Source organism: Scophthalmus maximus, chromosome 2 (genome assembly GCF_022379125.1).
Source record: "Scophthalmus maximus strain ysfricsl-2021 chromosome 2, ASM2237912v1, whole genome shotgun sequence".
NCBI classification, from domain to species: Eukaryota; Metazoa; Chordata; class Actinopteri; order Pleuronectiformes; family Scophthalmidae; genus Scophthalmus; species Scophthalmus maximus.
In genome coordinates this window covers 29,881,646-29,905,860 of record NC_061516.1, presented here as the reverse complement: position 1 = coordinate 29,905,860, position 24,215 = coordinate 29,881,646, and the positions used below count along the sequence as shown (strand labels likewise).

Below are 24,215 nucleotides of genomic sequence, written 5' to 3'. Positions count from 1 at the left end.
GCAGTAGCCTGAGAAGTGCCTGTAGAAACAGTCTGTCTTTCATCATCTAAAATGGATGAAATGAGGATATTTGCTCGGCATTTAACAAGCTTTTCTAACAGGCTTTGAAAGAAGACTTTTTCTTCTTCTTTCTGGTAAAAACAGTTTTTCCCCTAATGAGTCAATTCAATCAGCAATTTACAAAAGTTTCACAAAACACCATGGGACACTCAATGAACTTAATATTATCAAAGAGTTATGTCACTGTAATCACTGGGAGCACTATAAAGAATGTTCTGCTTCACAGGTAACACATTCAACTCTGGCCTATGAAATCTGAAATCTGTCTGAAGCTATGCAGCCATAACATTTAGTTCCATAAGATGGAATCTTTAGGCACAGAACCTGCTGCAGACCTCTGACCATTTCAAACTTTAGGGTACATAAACTCACAGTTCACTTGATAGGGTTAAAGGTCTTGTGGACTCAACTCAGTGGGACAAAGTTCATCATAAGTCCCTATAGGTTGGTAGTTGAGGTTACAAATGAATCACGTCAAACATGCATTGCCACATGCATCAATCACTGCTCTGTCAAAAATTAAAGGCTACTGATAATATCTTGTTTAATGTCTGGCTTAGAAGACCAGAGGTGATTTCTGGTTCATTCATTAACTTGTTGAAGATCAAAGTCCTGTTCTGTTTTGACGCACACGCCAAGTGCTGATGTGACACAGAAATACACTTAACTACCATCAACTTTGCCCCAATTGTCTGATCATGGGGCAAATACACACACTGCTACCTGCCCCCACCTCCCTGGTAAAAGCCCTAATAAACTATATCTGACAAAGATAAAATGATGCCATTTCAGGTATGAATATCAGGACTTCTGTATTGGAGTCACCCTTTACATTTTAGTGCATCAGGCAAGTCATCATTAGTCATCTTTAGTAAAAGACTCACTTTACCACTCAATTTCGCACGCACGCACGCTCAGAAGCACACACACACACACACACACACACACACACACACACACACACACACACACACACACACACACACACACACACACACACACACACACACACACACACACACACACACACACACACACACACACACACACACACACACACACACACACACACACACACACACACACGTTGATTTTTTACAATCCCTGTTAGTCTCTTTACCAGCCCTCTCTGTGTGCCTGTCATTCAGAGCGTGCAAGACATTAGGAACTAGTTTTCACTCGTCTAAACGCTAAATGCACTACATTGGCTTTACTGCCTATAAACACCCTGGTGAGGATGTAATGAAAACTGCTCATGCAAATTAATTTTGGCCAACTAACAGTGTTTTTCTCATCACCAACTCAATTCTATCACTTAATCAGCCTGTCACTCAATTTATGCAACTAACATTTTGTCTAAAATATATATTTTCCCTTTTTATCTTCTAGCAGGTAACATATTACTTCTGCCGTAAGGTCTTGGTAAGGGAATCTAAACATTTTTTGCCAACCGGCATTAAAGAACAAAAGAAAGAGAAGGAGACACTAGTGCAAGACATCGGTAAAATGTGAGGCACTACAGTAACAACAGTAGACAAAAACACACAAACAACTCTGCAGACTGGAATTAAAAGTAGTGGTGGCATTAAGGTGAGAACATTGAGCGTGAAAGGGAACACAGGTTTGAAACCTCAAGGAGTCTAGGAAAATCTTTCCCAAAAAAAACATGAACAAAAAACACTCTACCCTTTAAGAATGACCAGGACATCAACCTTTGACCAAGACATTAATATTGTGTAAGCTTCCTAGAATTTAATATTCAAAAGACATTACTCTGACTTCAGACAAATCAACACTAATCCCAAATGTAAATGACCCCACACTGATGTTGGTGTGAATTTTAACAAAGCTCAATCTACTGTAGTTGTATTGGAAGGTTCAGTTTGTGATACATTGACAGGACTGTTGGAGCAGAATGAAAGTGCTGCATTTTGCTCTTGACTTTCACTGTCACTCAGACCTTTTACCAGCTGTGTCAACAACATGCTCCAGCCGCCCACTGCTACAGGGCTGTCAGTGTAGCATATACAATGTGTTGGAAAAACAAAAGATTTCTTATGTAATTCTTAATGAACTCTTTAGGTGCAAGTTGCTTTCATAGATCTTTTTTTTCTCCACATTTTCAGAGAGCTGAGCAAACTGACTTACTAGAAGCTAATAGAGATAATGAGACCATGTTGGTTCAAATGGGAATTTGCGAATGGTGGCCAACCCAATTCAACTCAACCCTCCCTTTCTAAGCATGTAGGAGAACTTCAGTACAGTGGCCTTCAGGTAACGTAAAATTGCAAAAGGCCATCTCTGGATTTGGTTTGTTTGTTATGGGCTATAACAGAAACATGGAGCAACAGGGCGACTTCTGTGGAGGAGGACCCACTCCCTATGTAGATATCAAGATCTTATTCTAAGCAAACAAAACCAAAATGATTATTGGTTTAGGTGATTATATACCGATGAAAACTTAGACCCTGATCCTTATTGATCCGATCAAGTGAACAGATCTAAGTACAGGTCTGAACGTGCCCAAGACACATTGAGGAAGCATTTGAGATCCAATCACTCAGACCACATTCTGAGGAGGTCTGGGACGCATGTGGCCACATTGTTTTCGCTGTGTGAACACAAATATATCCTGCTTAGACCCTACAATTTCATAATGAAGTGTTTTCACACTTCTCAGCAAACTACCGCATTTTTTCCCTGGCATAATTCTGATCACAGCCCAGCAAAGGGATAAACTACAAGTTCTGCAAGTGACTTGTGAAAATGACCGATCACTGCACAGCTCCCACTGGTCCTCCCTGAGCTCTGGGGTGGGACAGCTGCTCTACGTGTACTACTGTTTGAGGCAGAGTAAAGGTTGCTCGGAGGATAAACTAACTGTACCACCAAATTATTTATGACACATCAGATACACATGGGCTGGTTCAAAGGTGAAATAGCAGAAACCACATTTCTGCAAGGTCATGCACACAGTCACAAGCTCATTTGATGTGCAGCTCACAAGAAAACAAATGTTACGCAATCTACAAGTTTCAGCATGTGAACAGACAATTCTTGCCTTCTTTACAAACTCCCCAGGTTACACTTTGCGACTGCAATGGCTCCTACACCTGTAGATCTAGTAGACGAGCACCCAGTGTCAAATGCTGTTAGTTTACCTAACTATCCATTCTGTAGGTGTAAAATCAAAGCGGGCAACCCCTTACAAAAGCGATCATTTGCATGTTTTCCTATGGTGCCAATTGAAAACACAAAACGCAATGGGAGAAGTATGAAAGGGACTTCCTGCAACAAAGTCGCAGCCTTTTGACCCCAGCTGGCTGAGTGCTGCCATAAAGAGTCTGAGATTTTCCTGTGCAGATTGTAGATAAAAGGAGTTTGTCAGGACAGAACTTAGTGGGAGTCGCTATGAAAGCAGACAAGCCAAAATTGACCTTTCGATGAGGTTTTCAATCCACAGATTTTGCTTCTGGTGGATACAGTCGCACGTGTCTTTCTATAGCAACTGTGCAGCTCTGACAGCTGAACTAAGACAGTTGACCACGTTGACAGTAAGACGAGCATGAAACACATGGAGCCATCCAGACATTCAGGAAGGAAGAGTGAGGGGGTTCACTTCAGGTCCAACACACAGTGATAACCAAGCGCACACAGGACTCACTCTCTCACACACACACACACACACACACACACACACACACACGTTGTCCATCAGTACTCACATGCTGGTGCTGTGTCGGTGTCAGTAAATGATCTGAATCCGCTGTCAAGTAACCGGACACCGAATGTTTACAGTCGACTATCAAGAGTGTGTTTGTGTTCGTTTGCTACTTTGCTTGCTAACCTCACACAAACACACACACACACACACACACACACACACGCGCGCTGCAGCTCGGATAGACGGTTTATATATTTACAGACACACACTCTTGCACGCACACACACGTGCACGCACGCACACAAGCAGTGACGGGACGGCCAGGCGGGCACTCGAAGCGTCGACACACACACACACACACACACACACACGCTCTCTCTCTCTCCTCGCGCGCGCGCGCTCGCTCAGTCCCTCATATGATGTAAATGTGCTACGACTCTTTAGCTAGTTGCTAACTGTCTACTGAAGCTAACGTCGCTAGCAGCTGGCGCCGGCCGTGTCCGTCAGGCGGATAGAGAAGTATGCTACTGCGCCTGCCCCCTACTCCGCTAATCTCTCTCTCTCTCCCTCTCTCTCCCTCTGACATGACGCAACCAGGCACACACACCCACCCCTGCTCTCAGCCAATCACAGAAGAGCGCGTCACAGCGCGCACCATTTAAAGAGCTCGAGCCAAAACCCTCGCGAACGTAGCATTCATTTAATTCAACGACGTGACACGGCAAAGTACTACAAAAAGAAGAATATGATCATACAGAGTTATTAAGGAGTCATTCAAGTTATGAAGGACAAGCTGGCACAAAACGCTAGAGGCATGTATGAAGAGTTGTTCGGTTGTCAACAGGAAGTTGGACGGTGGGGAAAGCGCAGGTGTTTCTAATTACGTGAACGAGTTCTCAGAGAACTGCAACCCAACTTCTTTTAAAGAATGTGGCACATTTTCTCCTTAACAGGATCCATAGACCACTGTGAGGAAATAACATTTGCCCCCATATAATCAATTTCTTTTTTTTTTACATGAACAATGTAAGTAAATGGCAAAAGAAAACTAGTGCCCTCATCAAGCTCTACCCAGCACCAAGCACCCAACACGTCTCGCTCTTCAACACGGCGTCGCGTTTAGCAGCTGAGGGATATAAAACCACGTTAAAGAGGAGGAGATATTGTACTTACATTCCCCAGGGGGCCAGAAACACGAGTCCCAGAGAATCCTAATGCTATTCCGTATCTGTTGGATGTGTAATGTGTGATGGGTGACGACTTGTGGCAGCTTCCGGTGCCCCCGACGAAATAAAAGATCCTAAACGTCCTCGAAGAGTTAACGGACCTGTGTTTTATCGTTAATGTCATTGGTAACACCCCGGTATGCCTCCTCCGCCATACTGCTGCCAAGTCAAAATGCCTGCTGTGATCAGATGCAAACTGGAGAGTAATTCAATACATGAAGAATAAATATAACAGAAGATTATTCTGAAAATCTCCTTTAAAAAAAAAGAGTGCCTCCTCACCCTGTAGTTAGGAGTTACATTTCATTTTCATTTTTAGTTAGTACATTTCAAGGAAGTTCTCTATAAAGGGTTTGGAAATTCCATATCATACCTGTAAAGGATAAGCTAATTGGTGTATGACTTTTAAAAGTTAATGTAGCCATGAGGATAATGTAGCTGCATGGGATTTTTCATCTGTTTAAACTTTAAACTGATTTCACTGAGAGAAGAGAGGAAATGTGAGAGGTGGAAGCAAATGTGGTGGACAGAATGAAAGAAAAACTCTCCTGTGCAGCTGAAAAGAACAGGATTTGATTACAGGCTCTTGAAATGGGTCTTTGTCGCGCTGCTTTGTGAAGTGGATAATAAGACGGCCATGCTTTTATCTCAAGAACCGCGTGATACACACAGACAAAACTGTGAGGACTTACATTAAAGCGATTAATTCATCACCACCTTATTGGAACACTGATCCTAACCTGTAACCTTGAATCATATTACCACGGTGACGTTGAAGTCATACTAGACAGTTAAGTTAGGAAGAAATGTGTATAACAGATCAGAACATCAGGGGTCTATTTCCTAATATTGTCTCTTTTCAAAGCCTGATTTTGTTCTCCTGTGTACATTGACATGAAGTGATGTAAGAACAGAAGTTCAGTCGCACACACACAGACGCAATCACACACAGGCTCTCAACATGAGTACGCAAATATATGATTGTTTCCCAACTCCTGTTTGTTGTCTTATCGGATCCAGATAAGTCTATGTCAATGACATTCCTCAGAGGACGCATTCAAACGCACAGAATTATGGCAGAGGCAAAAAGATAAACAACTGTGCGTTTAAAGGAGTTTGTCAGTCAATCAGAATCTATATTAAGACACAGATCTTCGTTGCAGTAGGATTGGGATTCCCGATCGGTTCTTATGACCCATATTTTGTCTCCGCTCTGCCCTTTATCATTTCCGTTTACCTCATGGTACCTCTCTCACTGATCCAACCTGCTGTGCTGCTCACACTCATCTTCTCTCTCTGTCTCTCGGCCCGTCCTCAGACAGTCTCTTGGAGCCTCAGCGTGCCAAAGTCTTACATCACCAGCGCTGGAGTAGCTAGGCCACGCTGGCCCTCGCTAAAAGAATTTTTTATGGGTCCCCCCTCTCTGCATAACAGACTCTGGTTGACAATTCTATAGTAATCTTGTGCATTTGAAAGGGTGCACAAATGTCAGAGATGCTGGTGCTTGGTGGGATGCGATATTTATCATCCGAGTGACCTTCCCCCCCGCCCCCGGGATCCAGTAGCACAGTGTATATCTATTACCTCACAGGTTTTCTGTGATTACAGCAAGCCACAGATACAGTAACACACGATGATAAAATAATTATCAGCGGCTGACCTGATATGTAAATAACTAAGTCACCTGAGAGGCTACTGCCTACACTCTATTAGCCCTTACTTTCAATGAGTGCAGCTGCTATTAATAAGCCTCATAGTGTAAAGCTTTTGGAGACACCTTATCCACCGCACTTTTTAAGGTGCCAGCAGCAAAGGGATAGTGAATAAAACTTGAAAGTCTCCAGTTTTCCAAAAAATGTTGTGACGTTTTGATGCCAACTATTACATGATCTGAAGCTTCCGTAAACCTTCCTTGTCTGGAGATGAGGAAGGGGGTGAAATACTTCTGCTTTTACTAGATGAACCATTATGTCAGAAGCCACAGTGATTTTAAGCCCGACTGAAGTGCTTTCTTTTCCAGTTTCACAAGTTCAGCAATTATTGCCCCTAAATGACAACAGTTTGGCACTGAACAGTTTTTCGCATAGCATCACCTCAAAGTGAAGTGAATATATAAAACTGTTGCTCGCCTCTTTTTCTGTGCAATTGTCCATGCAGGCTGCTTCTACCTCAGCCTGAGTTTTCTGAAAGGAGTGAGATAATGTATTGGATGAGAATGTGCAGTGGTTGATAACATAACAAACCTATAATGGCAGGGGTTGCTCAGCGGATAGAGCAGGCACACATATACTTCAGGTGTATGCCTCGGTGCAGAGGTCCAGGGTTTGAATCTGACCTGTGACGTATTGCTGCATGCTGTCTTGTCAAGTTAAAGGTGGGGGGAAAAAAAATAAAACATAACCTATAGTAGACTGGAGACTTTTCAAACACATAATCAACATGCTATTGATTATATTATTTGATTTTAATGAGTGATTGTTATTTTGCTTTAATATAGCTATTTAAATATCAGATATGGCACATCAGCCTAACATATATACTACACAAACTATATTCAACTGAAAAATAAATATATATAACATGTTGTGTTGTAATGCTTTTTGTAATTAAGTGTCTCGGCTGTCATGGTTATTTCTTATTGACACATTCATCACAATAAAGTTACTGTATAGTTGTACTCTGGTCTTGGGGGGGGGCAAAGCGGCAAATGAGAGAAAATGTGGTTGGGCTGCGCTGGGGGCTTGAGCCCTTTCAATTTGCAAATAGTTGCTCAGCCTGAATAGGTGAATGGCCCCTGCTCACTAACTCCTCTGTTTATTCTTTCCCCATCCCTCCCTCCTCTCTCATAATTGGTCAGGTCTCCCTCTACCCCTTTATCTAAGAGCATGTGGTGTGTGTGTGTCTCTCTCTCTCTCTCTCTCTCGCTCTCACTCTATTTCTGAAAAAAAAAGACCAACATTGAGGTTTGTTGCTGTAATGATTTTCTCCCTATACTCCGTGCAAAATGAAAAACACCTAACAAAGACTCTAACTACACACCTTCACACATGGGTTTGAATTCCAAGTTCAGCAGGTCCACACACATACACACATACACACACACACACCCATTCGCACGCACACACACACACACACACACACACACACACAAACACACACACACACACATACACACACACCCATTCGCACACACAGACACGCTGTTATAACTTTTGTGGAAGTAACATTCATGAAGATATAAGAACAAAGAATACTCACCGCCTTGAGAAATGCTATTGAGCCACCACTGTCGATAGATAAGTGACCCTAATCTGCCGAGGCGAACTTGGAGTAAACACGAGTAGTCAGAATTAAAGTCAACTTATAACCGCATAAGACAAATATTATAAGGGGGAGCTGACGTTGGAGTCATCACAAAAGATTCTCTGTTTATATGTTTCACTTTGGCTCAGCCTCAGTCTCGATTTAGCTGACCCACTCCACGCAGACGCTGTGCAAAGCTCACAGTTCCCCTTTCCGGACATCTTCCAGTGATGCAACAAAAATACGAGCTGTAGTTAACCATCGACAGGACGATCCGGCCACTCAGACAGCTACAGGAGAGGAGATGATCTGCCAAGGTCAATATTAGCCCATTACGGTGTTATATCAAATCCTTTTCAAACAAGCGGTGTTCATGCCTGTCTTTGTGGATGTGTGATTGTGTGTCTTTGTGGGGACCTGTTTTGAATTTTTAGACCTGGAGAGACAATTTAGCTCAACCTCACTTCTTTGAAGGACTGCGTGAGAGTTAAAGTCGTAGCTTGACAATTTGGTTGGTATTATTCTTGCTTTCTTGCCAAAGGTACGATGAAGAGTTTGACATACCAGTATCATGTCTGTCCAGCCTGAACATAGTTATCTAAACTTAGTAACAAAGACTGGAAACAGCTGAACTGGATATGTCCTTTACTGAACTAAAAAACAATTGCAAGGTTAAACATTTTATTCAAATACACAATTTACAAAAAATACAGTTTTTATTAAACTGGTTTTGAAAAAAAAGTACACATGCTTGCAATAAAAATGAGTTTGAATTCCAGTTTTAAATCTCACACGTCAGTGGTCGTAATGCTTTAGGCAGAGTTAAACACTACCGCCAGTTGATCGGCTCTTTCACCCCGACTGTCCCAGTCCCAACATCCTCTTTGCCCTCTGTGTTGCAGTAGAAGGCTGCAGTACTGGGGCCGTGTCCAAATGAGCCCCACGACTGTTGGAAAGATAAGACAGTGGCGGGCTCTCTTTGATTTGAGTCACTTGCGTCAATATTGGCGATTACATGAGCGTTTGACGCGGTGATGTTGTTGTATCTTACTGCAGTGCTGGGATCTAGGACACTGCCATTGCTGGGTGTGATGGTGTTGCCACTGGTAATAGAGTTGAGGATTTTGCCTGCATTGCTGTTGTCACTTGATGTTCCAGCGACGCCGGAGGAGGAAAATGTCAGAGCTGGAGCCTGAGGTGGGAGCAGATTGCTGCCTGAGGTGGGCATGAGGTTCGCCGAACGACTGAGGGCCAGACGCTGGGTGAGGAGCTGGTGCTGCAGCCGCCTGTCGGCCCAGTCCTCCTGAGGCTGGCGGTGGATCTTCATGTGAGCGTTACGGGACTTGATTTTATAGAACATTCTGGAGAACAAAAGGGGAGAAGAGAAAGGCAGAAATGAAGATGAAACTTGGAAATGAAAACCATCTGTTGGCTCGCTCAGAAGCCAAACACAGATATCCTCTCGTGTGACTGGTCCTACTCACTTGCCACACAGCTTGCAGGGGAAGAAGCTGGCCAATGGGGGCACAGGAACCGCCTCCGCCAGCCCAAACTGTCTGTCCACTGGCTGACAGATGGGCGTCACCTGTCAAAACAGGACCAATTAAAAGCCATCATGCTGTGGCTGACTTGCTGAGCTGCATTCCACACTGGATAACTGGATGTAGCACAAACTAATTTCACAAGACTGAACAAACATACTGAATATGCCGTGCACACCTTTCACATCTTTAAGATGCATTAGAGTCTACAGAATATCACGGGAGCAGACAAATCCCCACAAGACGACAAGAAGAAAGGATAGAGTTAAACAGAAACATCAGGGACATGAGTCCTGGATCAGCTTTATAAGACTCACATAGACATCAACTCTATATACCTCTAAGTGTTTCTTACCCTTTTCTTGTTCTGTTCCAGCTCTCCATCTCTTTTCTCTTCCTCCTTCTGCTTCTTCTGCTTGTCCATGAGCTTCTTGCTCAGGAAGTACAACTCTATGCACTGGCTCACTGACTTAGTCCTTACCTGCAACATACCCCCCCCCCCCCCCCCCCCACACACACACACACACACACACACACACAAAACAAATACATGCATGTGAGTGCATGACCAACACATTTGCGATGTATACATAATCAAATGGAAACCTTTAGTTGCACTAACAAACAGTTAGTTACATTTTTACAGCCTTTGAATGGATCAGTGAGGTTATGATTTTGTGAATGACGTGGCCTCATGCACTCATTTTCACCCTGCAGTGTCCTGTGAGAGTGTTTCATTACACTTTGGCATTGCAGCCACTCAGATTATAGACCACAGATGGAAGTCACACAGCAACCTCTGCTTTCATGTGACTGTAAAGGGAGTTAACGCGTTGAAGGGGAAGCTCTTCATACTTACAGTTGTCGTGAATGAGGTTTATGAGAGCTAGTGATCTGTCTTTTTATCTGGTGCTGCCTAGCACCAACATAAAAAGTGGAAACATAAAAATTCCTTTCTGTGTGACTGCTGCGCTCCGACTGAAGTGCAGTGGTGAGTCACCAAAAAACAAACAGGTGCAGGAAAGGAAAAAAAACATGTGTACACACTTAAAAAAAAAATATTACTTCCGATTTGTGTAATGATCCTCCACAAAAACCCCGGCAGTGACCACTGCATCAAGGAGCACAGAATAAACAGACACTGAGCGGTGTAGTTGACCAATTGATGAATGCTTCCATTTTTTATTCCATGTGTTGATTTTGGTGGGATATCAGTAAAGCTTCACTACTGTTGTTACAACTGTCTATATGATTCTGTGGAACACAAAATGTGTGTGTACAGTATGTATATGCATGTATACACACTGAGAGCGTAACCATGAAAATAATGCAGCATAAATACCAAACAATGCTTGAATAATTGTTTTGTACCATTTTCTGTACGAGCGAAAAGTCCTTTCCGTAAGTCCCCAGAGCTGTACTGAACAGACTCTTTTCAGTGACTGTCCAGAAATCACTGCCTAGAGAGAGAGAGAGATGGGGGGGAACTTTTTAACTTTTCAGCCGCCACAGGAGTTGTCACTACTACGCAGAACAATGTCTGCTCTGTAGTAATTTACAAGGTTCATGGTGGATTTACCAAGGAGACAAACAAGAGAAGGGGGGGGGGGGGGGGGGGGGGGGGGGGGCTTTAACAAAGGCTGCTATTATACTAGAGTGGGAAGAGTTTGTGTTTTGCTGACTCGGGCTTGAAAATACATGAAACCTAAGACTGTTCTAAAGAAGACACCAAACTTCCTTCACCTCAACACATTCACAGTTGTTTTTACTTCTCTCCATATTTTTCTCTCCAAGATAAAATTAACAACATTCATTAGACAGAATGTTCTTGTCACACTATGTAAATCTGGAAACATGTTGCTCTCATTCAGATTCAGCTGAGAAATATATAAGCCGCTTTAGAAGCTCAAGTCAGTGAGTGTTATCTAAACATCAAGTGTCCACCAAAGTTAGCTAAGCCTCGGGCTGAGGTCAAAGTTTAAAGGTTACCAGAGTAGTGGTAGTCTCCTGCTGGTGAGGGCTGCCGAAACAGCAGCGTCTCCAGAGTGGCCTGCGAGGGAGAGAGGGCGGAAGAGGCAGAGAGCAGACAGATGAGGCGTTGGGTGGGTATGAGGGGAATTAATTGGATATGAATAGGTGAGAAAGAAAGAAAGTTCCTCCAGGCTGCTTACCATTATGTCCCCCTGGCAGTAGTGCAGACAGTGCAGAGCCAGCTCGGTGTTACTGCCCCCTTCTGGTAGGCAGCTTGAACTACACAATGACAGCAGCTTCTCCACTGTGCAGGCACATGCACATACAAAGACAAAGACCACAGGTTTCAACAGTTCACATTAGAATGAATGAACTTAAGTACATTTAACTATGCCACTAAATGTCTCTTCACAATATTAAGATTATCGTCCATCGTCTCTCCCTCTCCCTTCTCCCTTCCTTGTAATGTTGAAGATCTGAGAAGTCGCCCACCTTTTTATGTTCAGTTACTCTTAGCCAGACGTTTTAGAGTGAAAGGCTGCATTAGGCATGCCATTTACCTTGGTTCTGTGAGTTAGCACTCTCCTCCAGCTCTTCCCATGGTTTCCAGAGCAACTCTTCTCTGGGAGAGTCGTCCTCTGGTGAGCACGATCCCGACCCCTCGCCATCCACGCAGCATGGAGGAAGCTCTGCCTGGAACTCATAACCTACATTCACATAACTGGAAAACAAAAGGGGGGGCGGCGGGGGGGGATGAGAGTGAATGAACAAAATAGACATAAGCAAAAAAGCATTAATACCTCCACTGATCACTATAAAGATATTTGCAAATCTGTCTGTATACTGTAAAACTCAGACACTGTATTGGCATCATGATACTTTATTTTTTGTGAATTTTATTTGTTGTATTGCTATCTTCATCATGACCCAGTTTCCTCCGTTCAGTAATCAGCTGTCTTTTTTTCTGGGCCTTCCATTTCACGTACCATAACACACCACATTCCTCCTCTTCTTCTTCGAATGCTGTTTTATCCTCTTCATGATGGAGCGATGAGCAGGGGGAGGAAAACAGCCCCGTCCCCCTGCGGATTGGATTGAGGAGGGGTCGCGGAGTGTAGTGGCCCCTCTTCTGACCCCTTCTGGAATGAAGGATACTGGGAAATGGAGTTCCGGTGTAGACAGGGGCGGCTTGTTGCTGTTGGAATCCAAGTACAACCTTGTTTGATTAATACATGGTCAAAAACAATTCCAAATGTGTCTTATTTACACATTCAACATGTCTAAAAATAAAAACTCCCCCACAACTGTGGTTTTAGATGCAATAACGCAAATAGAGTTGACGTAATTTCATGACGCGCAGCCACTTATGCATCCGCCCACTGTGTCTGTACAGCCTCTCCCATTGCAAGTTTTGCTCCTTGCCCCCCAGTGTCCTGGGTTTTTTAGTGACAACAATGTGCAAACGTAACAACCTCACAGTGAACATGAGACTCTTGAAAAGCACTGGTTGTTCATGAGGACGAGTTCCAAGAGCAAAATGGGCCATTTTACAATTTACACTCAAATAACTCATAAAGCCTATACTTATACATTTCTTGGATGGAAGGAGTTTGGTCAGATAAACATGTTTGGAGGAGCGAGGGGTGGGCCTGACACGTCCACCTGCACCCAATGGACAGTACTAGTTGTCATTTACACAGCATCCACCCCCCAATGCATCTTGCTTAATCGTCTGTTTTACTCTAAATGAGGCCATCATTTACTAAATGAACATCATGCTGTATTGGAGAAGACTTGAAACTAAAGATTGAGACCATAAACTTTTTTTCTTATTGAATACCGGACATCTCAGTCTCAGTCTCAGTAGAAGTAGCATACCGTACCTGCAGCTGAGACTCGTTCAGAGTGGCTGGTCCATTCTTTACTTTCTGGTTCACCGAGTAAAGAGGTGGATTTTCTGCCGCCTCATTATGTGGGCCGGAGCGGTGAGATGGATGAGAGGGAAGATGGAGGGAGGGATGGAGCGCTGCACTGTTCAAGGGACAGAGGGTTCTGGGTGGAGGGTGGGGGGATGAACAAAGGGGCGAGGACGTGAGGAAAGACATCTCAGGAGGCTGAAGGATGTCGTGTGAAGCTGGAAGAAAAAAAACAGGAAGGTAGGAGAGGTGAGCAGAAGACAGACAGTGGGAAACAGAATAGGATCATATTATTGTAATGATGTTATCAATAAGCTGTAGAACTGCTTGATCAGCTTGTGCGTAGCAGATCAGACAAAAGAAACCAACTTCAGAATCAGAAACATCAGGTTACAAGGAAAGCATTTGTTTTTTGGAACCATCGATCAATTCTTGAGAAAAACCCACAACCCACAAAATATTCCAAAGGGTTCTGTGACAAATGGTTTGAAAATGTAAAAAGTGAAAATGTAATTTGCATAATGGGGAATGGGAAATTTCGAAAGTTCACTGATACATTTACATGTGGGTTTTCTGAAAGGAGGCTGGTGTTGCATTCATTTGAATTTGATTTTTTTTCATCAGCACGTACTCAGTTTTGGTAAACCTTTCTCCTCTTATTATTCTACTTTCATTCACAAATATGCGCATGTGATACTTTACCTGTGATGTTGCCATAGTCAGCACCGAGGGAGGATCTGAAGTTGCCCTCATTGCTGCTGGGGTCACCCGCCGACTGTGGAAAGCAGTGTGACAGTAGTGGAAACTTCCATATCATCCCGGAGGAGTGGACAGACGGGAGAGACTGAAGGTGGGAAGTGAAAAACTGGAGCGAGCCGAGTGATTCTCCCCCCTGGGAAACGGAATGTGCAGTTCCTCCACATGCACCGGGAGAGTCCATTTTGGAGGGCGAGTGAGAAGGAGGCGGGAGAGGTGTGGGGGGAGGACTCAGAACCGAAGACATGAGGTGAGACGACGCGGGAGGAGAGGGGAAAGATTGAAGAGAGCGGTGAGCTGGTGAAGAAAAGGAGGAGGGCGGCTGGTAGGAGTCTGAATCAAAAGAACAGCTGTGCCTTGACTTGGCCAATCCAGGGCTTTCTTCTTTCCCTCCTCCAAAATCCCAGGCCTGTCCGGAGGAATCCCCACTGGGAAGCACAGTGAACCATCTCTTTCGCTGGGAGAGGAAAGCCTCAGAGAAGGAGTCCAGTTTCTGAGTGTACATCCCGCCGCTGGCGATGACGGGCGACCTCTGTGGCAGGCACCCTGAGGCCAAATGAACGGCGTCCGCTTCTCCTCTCCACCTCCCGTCTGCAGTCTGGCCCGAGGGAGAAACCCCGAGCCAGGGACCCTCCATCTCGGCCGGTTGAAGCTGATCCTCACCCGACCCGGTGCTGGACCCCCGGTCTTCTTCTCTTCCTGAGTAGGTGTCACTTACCCTAGAATCTGTCCTGCAGTAACCTACACTGCTGTCACTGAAGCTCCCTGCAGCACTTCTGTCGTGGGACCCGGTGGTGAAGTGGCTGACATTGGCCTCCCTGCTGTAAACTGTTTCACTCTTAGCTTCATAGCTAACCTGGGCATAATTATTGTAGTCTGCTCTGAGTTTACGCCTGAGTTCTTCCTCGCTGCCACAGTTCTGGCTGTAAAACGCCCCATTCGTATTACTGTAGCAGTCACCTTTACTATACAAATCCTCTGCAGTGCTTTCACAGCTCTCCCCGTCGTCCCAGACCTCTTCTTTTTTGCTACCACCATACCAAGTGTCGGCAAAACTGCTGCCTAACCCGCCGTCTCTTTCCAGATGGCCTCTCAAGCTGGCCTCTCCATCCAAATCGCCGCCGCTTGTATTCTGGAATCTGCTGTCGACCCCACTGCCCCCTCTTCTTACCCCAGAAGAAGGGCCCGAACTCGGGTAAGACGCTGATTCTTCCTCTCTGCTTCCATACTGCTCCAGGGGGCCCAGGGCAGGCTGGTAGCCTGCTTCTAGGCTCTGAAGGCTGGGCAAGGTGAGGTGAAAGGATGGGCGGTGGCGAGGGTGGTGGAGGCTAGAGAAGGATTGGGTGGATGAGCCGTCGTCCATGATCGCTTGCTTGGTTCTGCTAATGTGACTACGGGACACAGAAAGAAGCGCAGTGTGAGTATGAACACTTCAACACAAAATCACGTCACGGCTTAATAATCTCCTCGTACCGTCTTACAACTATACTGTGAAACACCGATTTCTTACACACAGTCTTTAAATACTAAATAGCAGGTTGTGAAATAAAGTGTTAGCGACCAAAAAACTAAAGAATCCAAACCATAACAGGAGCAGAAAGAGAGCGCAGACCTCCGCAAAAGCTGTTTCCATGGTGAAGAACCCTCAAAAAATGACTGGCTATAGATCCAGATCTGGATCTACAAAGTATTGCAAAATATTTGAAGTGGTAAAACAGTTGACATTTTTAATATCGCAATGAGCATAGGTCTGCTTCAAGTAACAAAAAGGGCGAAAGAAGTAATTACCTAGGATCATTTCGCCAAAATCATTGTCCGGAAATAGCCTGACCAGAGCCTTGCACATGTCAGAGGTTCATTTGTTGGTAATGTGTGCTCAGTGCTGACCAACAGTACGGACAGTCGTACCTCATGGTCGTTCTGCTGGCAGCGCCTTGACAGGTTTCAAGTCTGGTTAGCAGTTCATGCATATTTCTGCTTTTCACTTATGATAAAACTGACTACCTCGACTGACGCCATTTGTTTTTTTCTTTCCTTTCCCGCCCTAAAGAGTTGATTCGAAGAATTGAATCCCATGCGATTGACGACGTCTGCCGACAACCTAGTCAGAAGAAGAAAAGTGCATCAATTCTTGTGCCGACCCGACGATGCAGGAGAAGCCCAGAAGCTAACGAGAAGCACATTTTGCAATGTGCTGTGTGCAAGAAAAACCAACACTTTTCAGATCGACAGCATTTATCTGCTTCAAAAATACATTGTTTCGACAGCGAGGGAGCTTGGTAGAAAATCCTACATTTACAAAGCACTGCATTGTTGGCCTTTCTTTCTGTCTTGAAACCACAGTCTGTTCTAAATAGGACAATGAGTGAGTCAGAAAGAGAAAGAACGACAGACGATGAGATGAAGACAGACACACTGTATACGCTTCGACGTTTTCTGTTTTACCAGTCTTAGGTGCTTAATTTCCTTTTCACACATGTTTGTCCTCTGTTGTTTTCGCGTTCTGGTTGTTCTTCTGAATTTCTTCATCGTTCTGTCTGACTTTTTTTTTTGCTTTTTCGTTCGCCACTGTCTCCACTGTAGACTCTTATAATTTCCCCCTTCAGATTTACACCCAGTCACTTAGTCCTTCCTATCCCTCTCGCTCTCGCTCTCTGTCTGCTATGCATCTCTCTCTCTCACACACACACACACACACACACACACACACACACACACACACTTGCAGGTGTCAGAAAGGACCGACGGGTAGTGATGTTACCTCTCTGCCTTTGCGTTGTCGTGGTAACCACATCCTGAGGAAACAAACGCTGACGGATCTCCCTCCTTTCAGCTATCTTTATCTCTCTGCTCCTCTCCTCCATCTCTATGTCTCTCTTTCCGTCTCTTTGCCTGACCTTATCTCACTCTATGTCTTTCTCTCTCTGTCTCACCAAGCGGCCAACTTTGTTTTCTCTTGTCCCATCTCTCATCTTTTTTTAATTCACTCTGCTTTCCTTAATCTTTGTGTTCTTTCATATGCTTTCTGCTTTGGGGCGTACAGCTCCGTTCTTTTCTAGTGCCCCATCTCCTTTCAGGCACTCTACTTGTTTTTCCACAGTTCCTTTCTTTTATCAGATATTAAGCCTGAGGTTGACTTACACTAATGGAGGTGTAGGCTATGAAATGCATCCATCTTAAAGACTCTCTAATCTGCATTTCAAATCAGTTTAGTTTTTTTACTTTCAATCACCTATATGTGATAAATGTGTGTGTATTGTTAATCAGTGCCTCCGAATGCATTATGCTTTGCGCGAATGCTTTGCGTGGCTACATACAGTACATTCTGTAGTTGTGCGTATGCGTGCGAAAGTGCAAGTGCAGAGGCAGGAGTGTAGATGTAGATGATTAATAATCTCCGGCTGGGTCAGCTGACAGGAAGTGAGAGAGAATGAAACAGGAAGGAAGATGGCGACAATCGATGAGGTTCAGGGAACCCTCTAAACACGCTGCAGCCCCTCCCCCTCGCCCGCCCACTCAGCCCAACACACACACACACACACACACACACACACACAAAATGTCTTCTACCTTTGGTATAGGTTATCTGACATAACAAAGCACATACTCACACATGCACATGCAACCTCAAACATGACTGTGGGCAACATCAGTAACCTCTGCAACACAAACTCACACTGGCGTGTTCATAAAGAAAAGTATGTATAATGTATATGGTCAATTATGAAATGTACAAAGTAAATGTATATCTAACGAAATGGAAATTTTGTATTGCTCAAAATGAAAAATTTCACTCATCAAAACAAAAAACTGTTGCTACATACAAGACCTTCTTAAATGTATTCTTTCATTAACAATGACAGATGGAAGTACAACATGGAATCAGTGTGTGTGTGTGTGTGTGCGTGTGTGTGTGTGTGTGTGTGTGTGTGTGTGCAGATGATAATAGATATTAATACTGAGGTCGCTTGTACAGTATGAAGACAACTCATAGCTGGAAACCTCTCAGCATTAACATGCATAATAGACACCGATGTGGTAACTGCAAAACCTGTTACAATAACACAATTTTGATAACGTATGTCATAATATTCCGGCTATGTAGCGGCTTCACGGTCAATGCAAAGATTTCAGCTGCAATGAAACATTTGCCAACTTATATAAAACATATTATCAACGCTGATATCTGGATCATTTTCACATTCATGTGCGTATATATCTATCATCAATGCGCATCTATTGAGAGCCAGATTGTTTCTCAATTTTCAGTATTTAACACTTGCAATCAACCAACATGCAGTTGCCTGACAGCGGGGCGTGAGGTTTTGCGGCCCCAGAGTTTACCATGATTAGTCGGAATTTTGAAAAACTTACATTGACAGGGAATTAACGCAGAAAGATTTTTCCGTTGCTCATGCTCATCCAGCATGGGAATTTCTTTGTTGCACCAACTTATTGTCAACTTTAAAAGTTCAGTTCTTATCATTAAAATGTGGAGACATATTTTAGGGTAAAATGTCCTTTTAAGATATTCAGTTATTATCTTCAAGGAAGAAAAGTGCAGTTGATGCAATGTATAACAAGATTTACATTTTTGGGGGGAATAAAAACTTTCAAATGTAATCTTGCAAAGTTGCATTGACTTTAGCCTTCAAAAGCCTAAACCAAGCTTTTTTTTGTCATGTCTTTGGGTCTCTTCGACCTTCTATAAATCTGTTATTCTTACACCATCTGCTAATTTGTCTGTCTGTGCTGTGTGTATTAATTTGTATGAATTTGCATCTGTATGTGCATCGAACGTTGAGAAAACAGCCGGATGAAAAATGTCTGAATGAGAGGATGTGAGAGGAAGAGGAGTGCGTACGGGGGAGATGTTTGCCTAGTTTTTTCTCAATTAAGCATAAAACCCCGCGGGAGCAGAGGAGGGGGAAAGACAAAAACACGGCTGGACTTTTTTTTATCCCCGAGTCGTTTCCCCGTCACTGAGAAAAGAAGAGACGGCTGGTGGGACGAAAGGAACTAAAGAGACGAGAGAAATTAAACCACAAAATCACACGAAATATCATGTATCATAAAACAGGCTATTTGACTAAAGTTTGGGGTTTTTCAACAGCCAGCAGCGACTCGCCTGTGCCATAGAGTCTGCTGAACGAGCTCGTTCCGTCTCAGGAATCGTGTCCATGTCAACGATGTAGTTGAATTTGTAATCGACGGGACGAGAAACTCTAACATCAACAATCAAGCATGACATCGTATGTAAAACACTGAGCACACAGAAGCAAAACTACAACCACACTGTGCGTCACGCAAGATGTGAGAAAATAGTAAATTACACACAGAAAAGCGTTCAGGGCAGTGTAAATTCGATTTCTGTGCTGATTCATTTCTGGGTTTGAACTGTGAGATTAGAATTTTTTTTTACATCCAAAATAAATGCTACAATACGCCAAGGATGCACATTTGCATACAAAGGGTTGCATGAAGGTTCTGAAACGGCTATATCCATATTTCATGCATTTTAACTAAAGAACAATAAGGTAAGACATATATTATATTTTTCTTTTTACACTTCTTTGTACACCTTTGGCAGTTCATCAACTAATGCGTTTGTAGAAATACTGTAACATTGATCATAACTAATCTCAGTTTGGGTAAAGTTGTTTACTTTGCGTGGTGGAGAGCTCTGAAGCAGTGATCCTATAGGTTCATTTCATGGAGACACTGATCGACCAAAACTGTCTAAATCTCTTAATCTATCCTTACAGGCCTTTTCAATAAACTTTTCAACAGCAACAAACATTGTCAAGCTTGGTTTGAGTGTGACAAGAACTTTTAGACACAATAGTATAATAGTTCACAAAGTATAAATGTGCATAACTCCTGTGCAGGTTAACAACTATTTTACGATCCCATCCACATTTCATTAAATACGCATCTTTACTGTGTTTAAATCTGATCAGTCAAAAACATGTGACACTGCTGCTACAGTATGATACTGATAAAACGGTTCCTTTACATTAATGTATTAGTTAAACGGATGAAGAAAATACCAACACTCGTGATTCGAACTTATTGTGCATGTAACAGCAAAGGACTCAATACAATTTTCGTCTGAATACAATAATCCATATGATAAAGGTCACAGGGGACAACTAAAGGTGAATTAACAGAAGTAATCCGCATTTTGTTGTTTGGAGAACATTTTAAGATAGGACTTTTATAAAATGAATTAATTTGACTATTAGATAGACTATTAATTAGGGTTCTTCCATTTCTTTAGGCTGTTGCAGCATTCAACTAATAATGGACTATGATTAGCACTACTGCAAGAAAATCCAAACATGCTGTAAACTATAAATGCTATATCAAGTTTAATGTGAATGTTAAATTTCCCCCTGTACTGTCATTACATTTTTTTTATAATCTGTCACATTATTTTCCAGATAAAAAACAAGAAACTGTGTCAGTAATGAAAAGAATTATAATTCACTCTCTCTTTTACTCTTGTTTAAGATTTAATTCATAACTAGCTTCTCTCAAGACCATAGTTTTATTGTATCTCATGTGAACTGACAACAGCACAAAACTATTATCATTAACATTATTCCATACTGAAAGCAAATAAAATATCAAAAAAATGTTTTCTGTAAAGAATATCCTGTGGAAGCTGTCATGCATTCTTCTTCAAACTAGAATGACGTTCAGTGAAGCGCATACGATCATCAAGGCCCAACTTGAAATCAATCAAATCCAGCTGCACCAAATTGCGCACACACATAGGCATTCGTCCACTAAATATGCCCGATTCGGTAAAAATTAGGTTTCATGCATTATTCCAGGGGAAATCTGTTAAAATGTCCAAAAAAACCCGCAGTGTTTAAGCAAAAAAAAAAGTCTCAGATCTGCACCACAATTGAATGAGTTTTATTCTGGCCCATGTCCCATCCTTCCACCAAGTCCAGATCCGTTGATGGTTTTTGTGTAATCCTGCACATTAATCAAACAAACGGAAAGGGGCAAAAACACAACCTTCGTGGCGTGGGTAACTAGGGTGCTTTGGATATTTAGCTTCATGTGAAAGAGTTTTTCCTTCCAAAGGCACTGCACCGGAGGGATTTGTTCTGTTTGATTACAGTATAAACATATGATTAGCAGCCTGGCCACTTCTGAAAACGGGTGAGCATGCAGTGATTGGGCAGAAATCAGTGCATTCATATTAATCATGATCAACAATGGGAGGGCAAAGCACCTCGTATTCAGATCTTCCCACATTCTGTTTGTTGCTTATTAGATTAATGTATTATTACATAACATGAATGTAATGTTTTATTCTTTTTTGTTGAATGATGGTTTTCAACTGCCTCATATATGATACTGCAGCATTTTCCTACTGGGGTAATTTTTCTGAAAACAGTGACTTTGATTCTTGCATAAATGTAACTACAGTATGTAAAGATACAGTGTAGACAACAATGTCCAGGCAGTTTTTACAACTTCACTGTAAGAAATTTAGATTTTTACACTGATTGTGAAAATGAATACTACCAATACCAACTGATTTAAATTAAGTGCAAATATAGAGGACAAATATCTACGTCTTTAATTTGACATAGCTACATCATCATGGGTGCAGCTGACTGATTTGCTGGTGTGTATTCAAGGTATGACAAGTCCATTTAGGTTGCACACGCAATTCTCTTGCAAAAACTACAGCATAAACACACAGGATCATTGTGGGCTTCGATGCAATCAGGGGAAGAACAAGCGTATTTTGAACATGTTGAGAGCGCCCTGGCATGACGTCTTTGTGAAAAGCTAACCAGTAAGAGAGGCCATCAACAGCAGATAGGGAGCTACAAGTTTCCATAGTTGAGAAGGGAGACACCGCATACAACTGTTTTCCGGATGCTTTACCAGCCACAGCTGAACAGCTTAACAAAGTGAAAACCACTGTCAAGAAGAACATCACACGATATCAGAGATGGTGTGTGTCAGAACACATGAGTTAAACAAAGATGGAGACGATTTCAACGGCCTGATGGGACTAAGATTGAGCTGTCTGGCCAGCACGCCAGACGCCAGCATTAACACTCAATGTCCACTCTGAGGCGTGGTGTAGCGGCGTCACGCTGCAGGGCTGCCTCTCTGCACTGAGCTCTGGGAAGCTCGTGGAACATAAAGTGGAATATATCTTTGAATCCTCCTCTATCGTTATATGTCTGTTGATCAGACAGATATACACTGCAACACCCAGTGTCCTCATTTCACCCCTTCTGCCAGACAATGGTTCAAGAGCCATTTAAAGATATATACTGTATATGTTTATATATATATGTATATATATATATAAACATATATATACATACATATTTAGGGTCGTTCGTCCACCCACCCCAAGGTTGGCGGTTCGATCCGCCAGTACACATGCCGTTGTGTCCTTGGGCAAGACACTTAACCCCATATAGAATCTAGATGAAACAAGAAAACAACTCGACTCATGTCCAATACCAAAATTTCTGTTTAATGTTGAGTGGCAAAAACCTGCCAATGATCCATACTGATGTTTTTGTTGGCACGGACGCTTGTTTTACTCCACAGTCTCAGACACGAGAGCGGTTGTTGCCCCCGTTCTGTCTGCAGATGTCAAAGGAGGTCACAAAACCGAAGGAGGACAACAATAACAACAGCAGTACAAACTCTTCCTCTTCTTCTTCTTCTTCTTCTTCGTTTCCTTATTTAATTTACAATAAAAAGAAATAGGAACACCTCCATAAGACAGAACAACCATACCATGAACTGAAGCCTCCAAAATGACAATGACCCATTTTCGCTTCCATTACTGATGGAGTTATTATAAGAATGTAGACATTTATGAGCAAATAAATGGTTTCTATGGCCACATCCAAGACTAAAACGCATGAACGTATCAATAGGTTTTATTAGATATTCAGCAGAGGCACGTTTTCAGATGAAAACTCATTTCAATGATTTGACTCATTTGTGTGAGATCTATGGAAGTGCAATAAATGTATCAAACATTATGAATCTCTTCATGACAGCCTGCAATTCTTACTGGTAACTGTAAAATGTGCACTTTCAATGTCAATGTTTCCGGGTAAGTTGCTCAAAAATGTCTCCTTTGGATAGTTGAGCTAAAATGATGGCAGATGCACAAGTCTCGGAGGGGAACCGGCGTGTTTCAGAAGTGTGTGAGTATGCTCACGATGCTAATGTTGGGTACCTGAGTTGAGTTCAACTTCACTAGTTCAGGAAAACTCTAGCCTCACATTAACTTGCCTCGACAAACACACCAAATCGAAAAAGTGTAACCAGAATAAAAACATATTCTCACCTGTTCATTTGTCATGACAAGAAGAGCTGTGTCGGTGGCAGTGAGATATGTGTGTGTGTGTGTGTGTGTGTGCGCTCGCGCGTGTGTTTGAGAGTGTGTATGTTCTGCTGGCAGCTACACGTGTGAGAAAGGGGGAGGAGAGAGAGAGAGAGATGGAGAGAGAGATGTAAGTTCACCAAAGGTGATCGGCCAACTTGTCATAACGCCACTGTCTGTGTGTGTGTGTGTGTGTGTGTGTGTGTGTGTGTGTGTGTGTGTGTGTGTCATAGTGATGCTGGAAACATGAGAAAAACACCCAAGTGTGTGGCTTCAACCTCACAGATATACATGCACATACGCACACTTTCAGTTCGAGTGGGGTTTTTTTTTCAACCCTCTCATCCCTCGCTCGATTTCTCTTAAGGTGTTTAAAGACACACACACACA

At 42.9% G+C, this 24,215-nt stretch overlaps 2 protein-coding genes across 4 annotated transcripts in view; both read right to left on the bottom strand.

Moving 5' to 3' along the window:
* pcxb (pyruvate carboxylase b) overlaps positions 1–8,405 on the bottom strand; it is a 249,637-nt gene extending 241,232 nt beyond the window's left edge. Inside the window, exon 1 of one of the 2 annotated variants that reach the window (XM_035624173.2) lies at positions 8,209–8,405. Coding sequence is in view for 1 of the 2 variants with exons in the window: in XM_035624172.2 (XP_035480065.2) it covers positions 3,786–3,787 (2 nt within the window). In the remaining variant the exon portion in view is untranslated. Of the gene's footprint in view, positions 1–3,785; positions 4,261–8,208 lie in introns of those variants that run through there. The other variant, XM_035624172.2, reaches the window with a different exon arrangement.
* A 515-nt stretch (positions 8,406–8,920) lies between these two features.
* Positions 8,921–23,900, bottom strand: LOC118300098. Of its 2 annotated transcripts, none has more exons than XM_035624177.2 (11): positions 23,790–23,900; positions 14,384–15,828; positions 13,649–13,899; positions 12,752–12,960; positions 12,326–12,486; positions 11,966–12,069; positions 11,784–11,844; positions 11,166–11,254; positions 10,150–10,275; positions 9,738–9,838; positions 8,921–9,614 (listed from the first exon to the last, which is right to left on the bottom strand). In XM_035624177.2, exons 1-11 carry the CDS (start codon positions 23,795–23,797, stop codon positions 9,083–9,085), a joined length of 3,087 nt encoding a protein of 1,028 aa, XP_035480070.2. In that variant the 5' UTR covers positions 23,798–23,900; the 3' UTR covers positions 8,921–9,082. The 2 variants fall into 2 exon arrangements, with proteins under 2 accessions (XP_035480070.2, XP_035480071.2); XM_035624178.2 differs by lacking the exon at positions 23,790–23,900 and adding an exon at positions 16,883–17,113.
* Between the last annotated feature and the right edge of the window lie 315 nt (positions 23,901–24,215).

Excerpts from the sequence above, each read along its gene's own strand:
- LOC118300098 (XM_035624177.2), bottom strand. Across the intron at positions 13,900-14,383 it reads TGACTATGGCAACATCACAG|CTTCACACGACATCCTTCAG; the intron begins GTAAAGTATCAC and ends TTTTTCTTCCAG. Across the intron at positions 12,070-12,325 it reads TGCTAACTCACAGAACCAAG|TGGAGAAGCTGCTGTCATTG; the intron begins GTAAATGGCATG and ends GTGCCTGCACAG.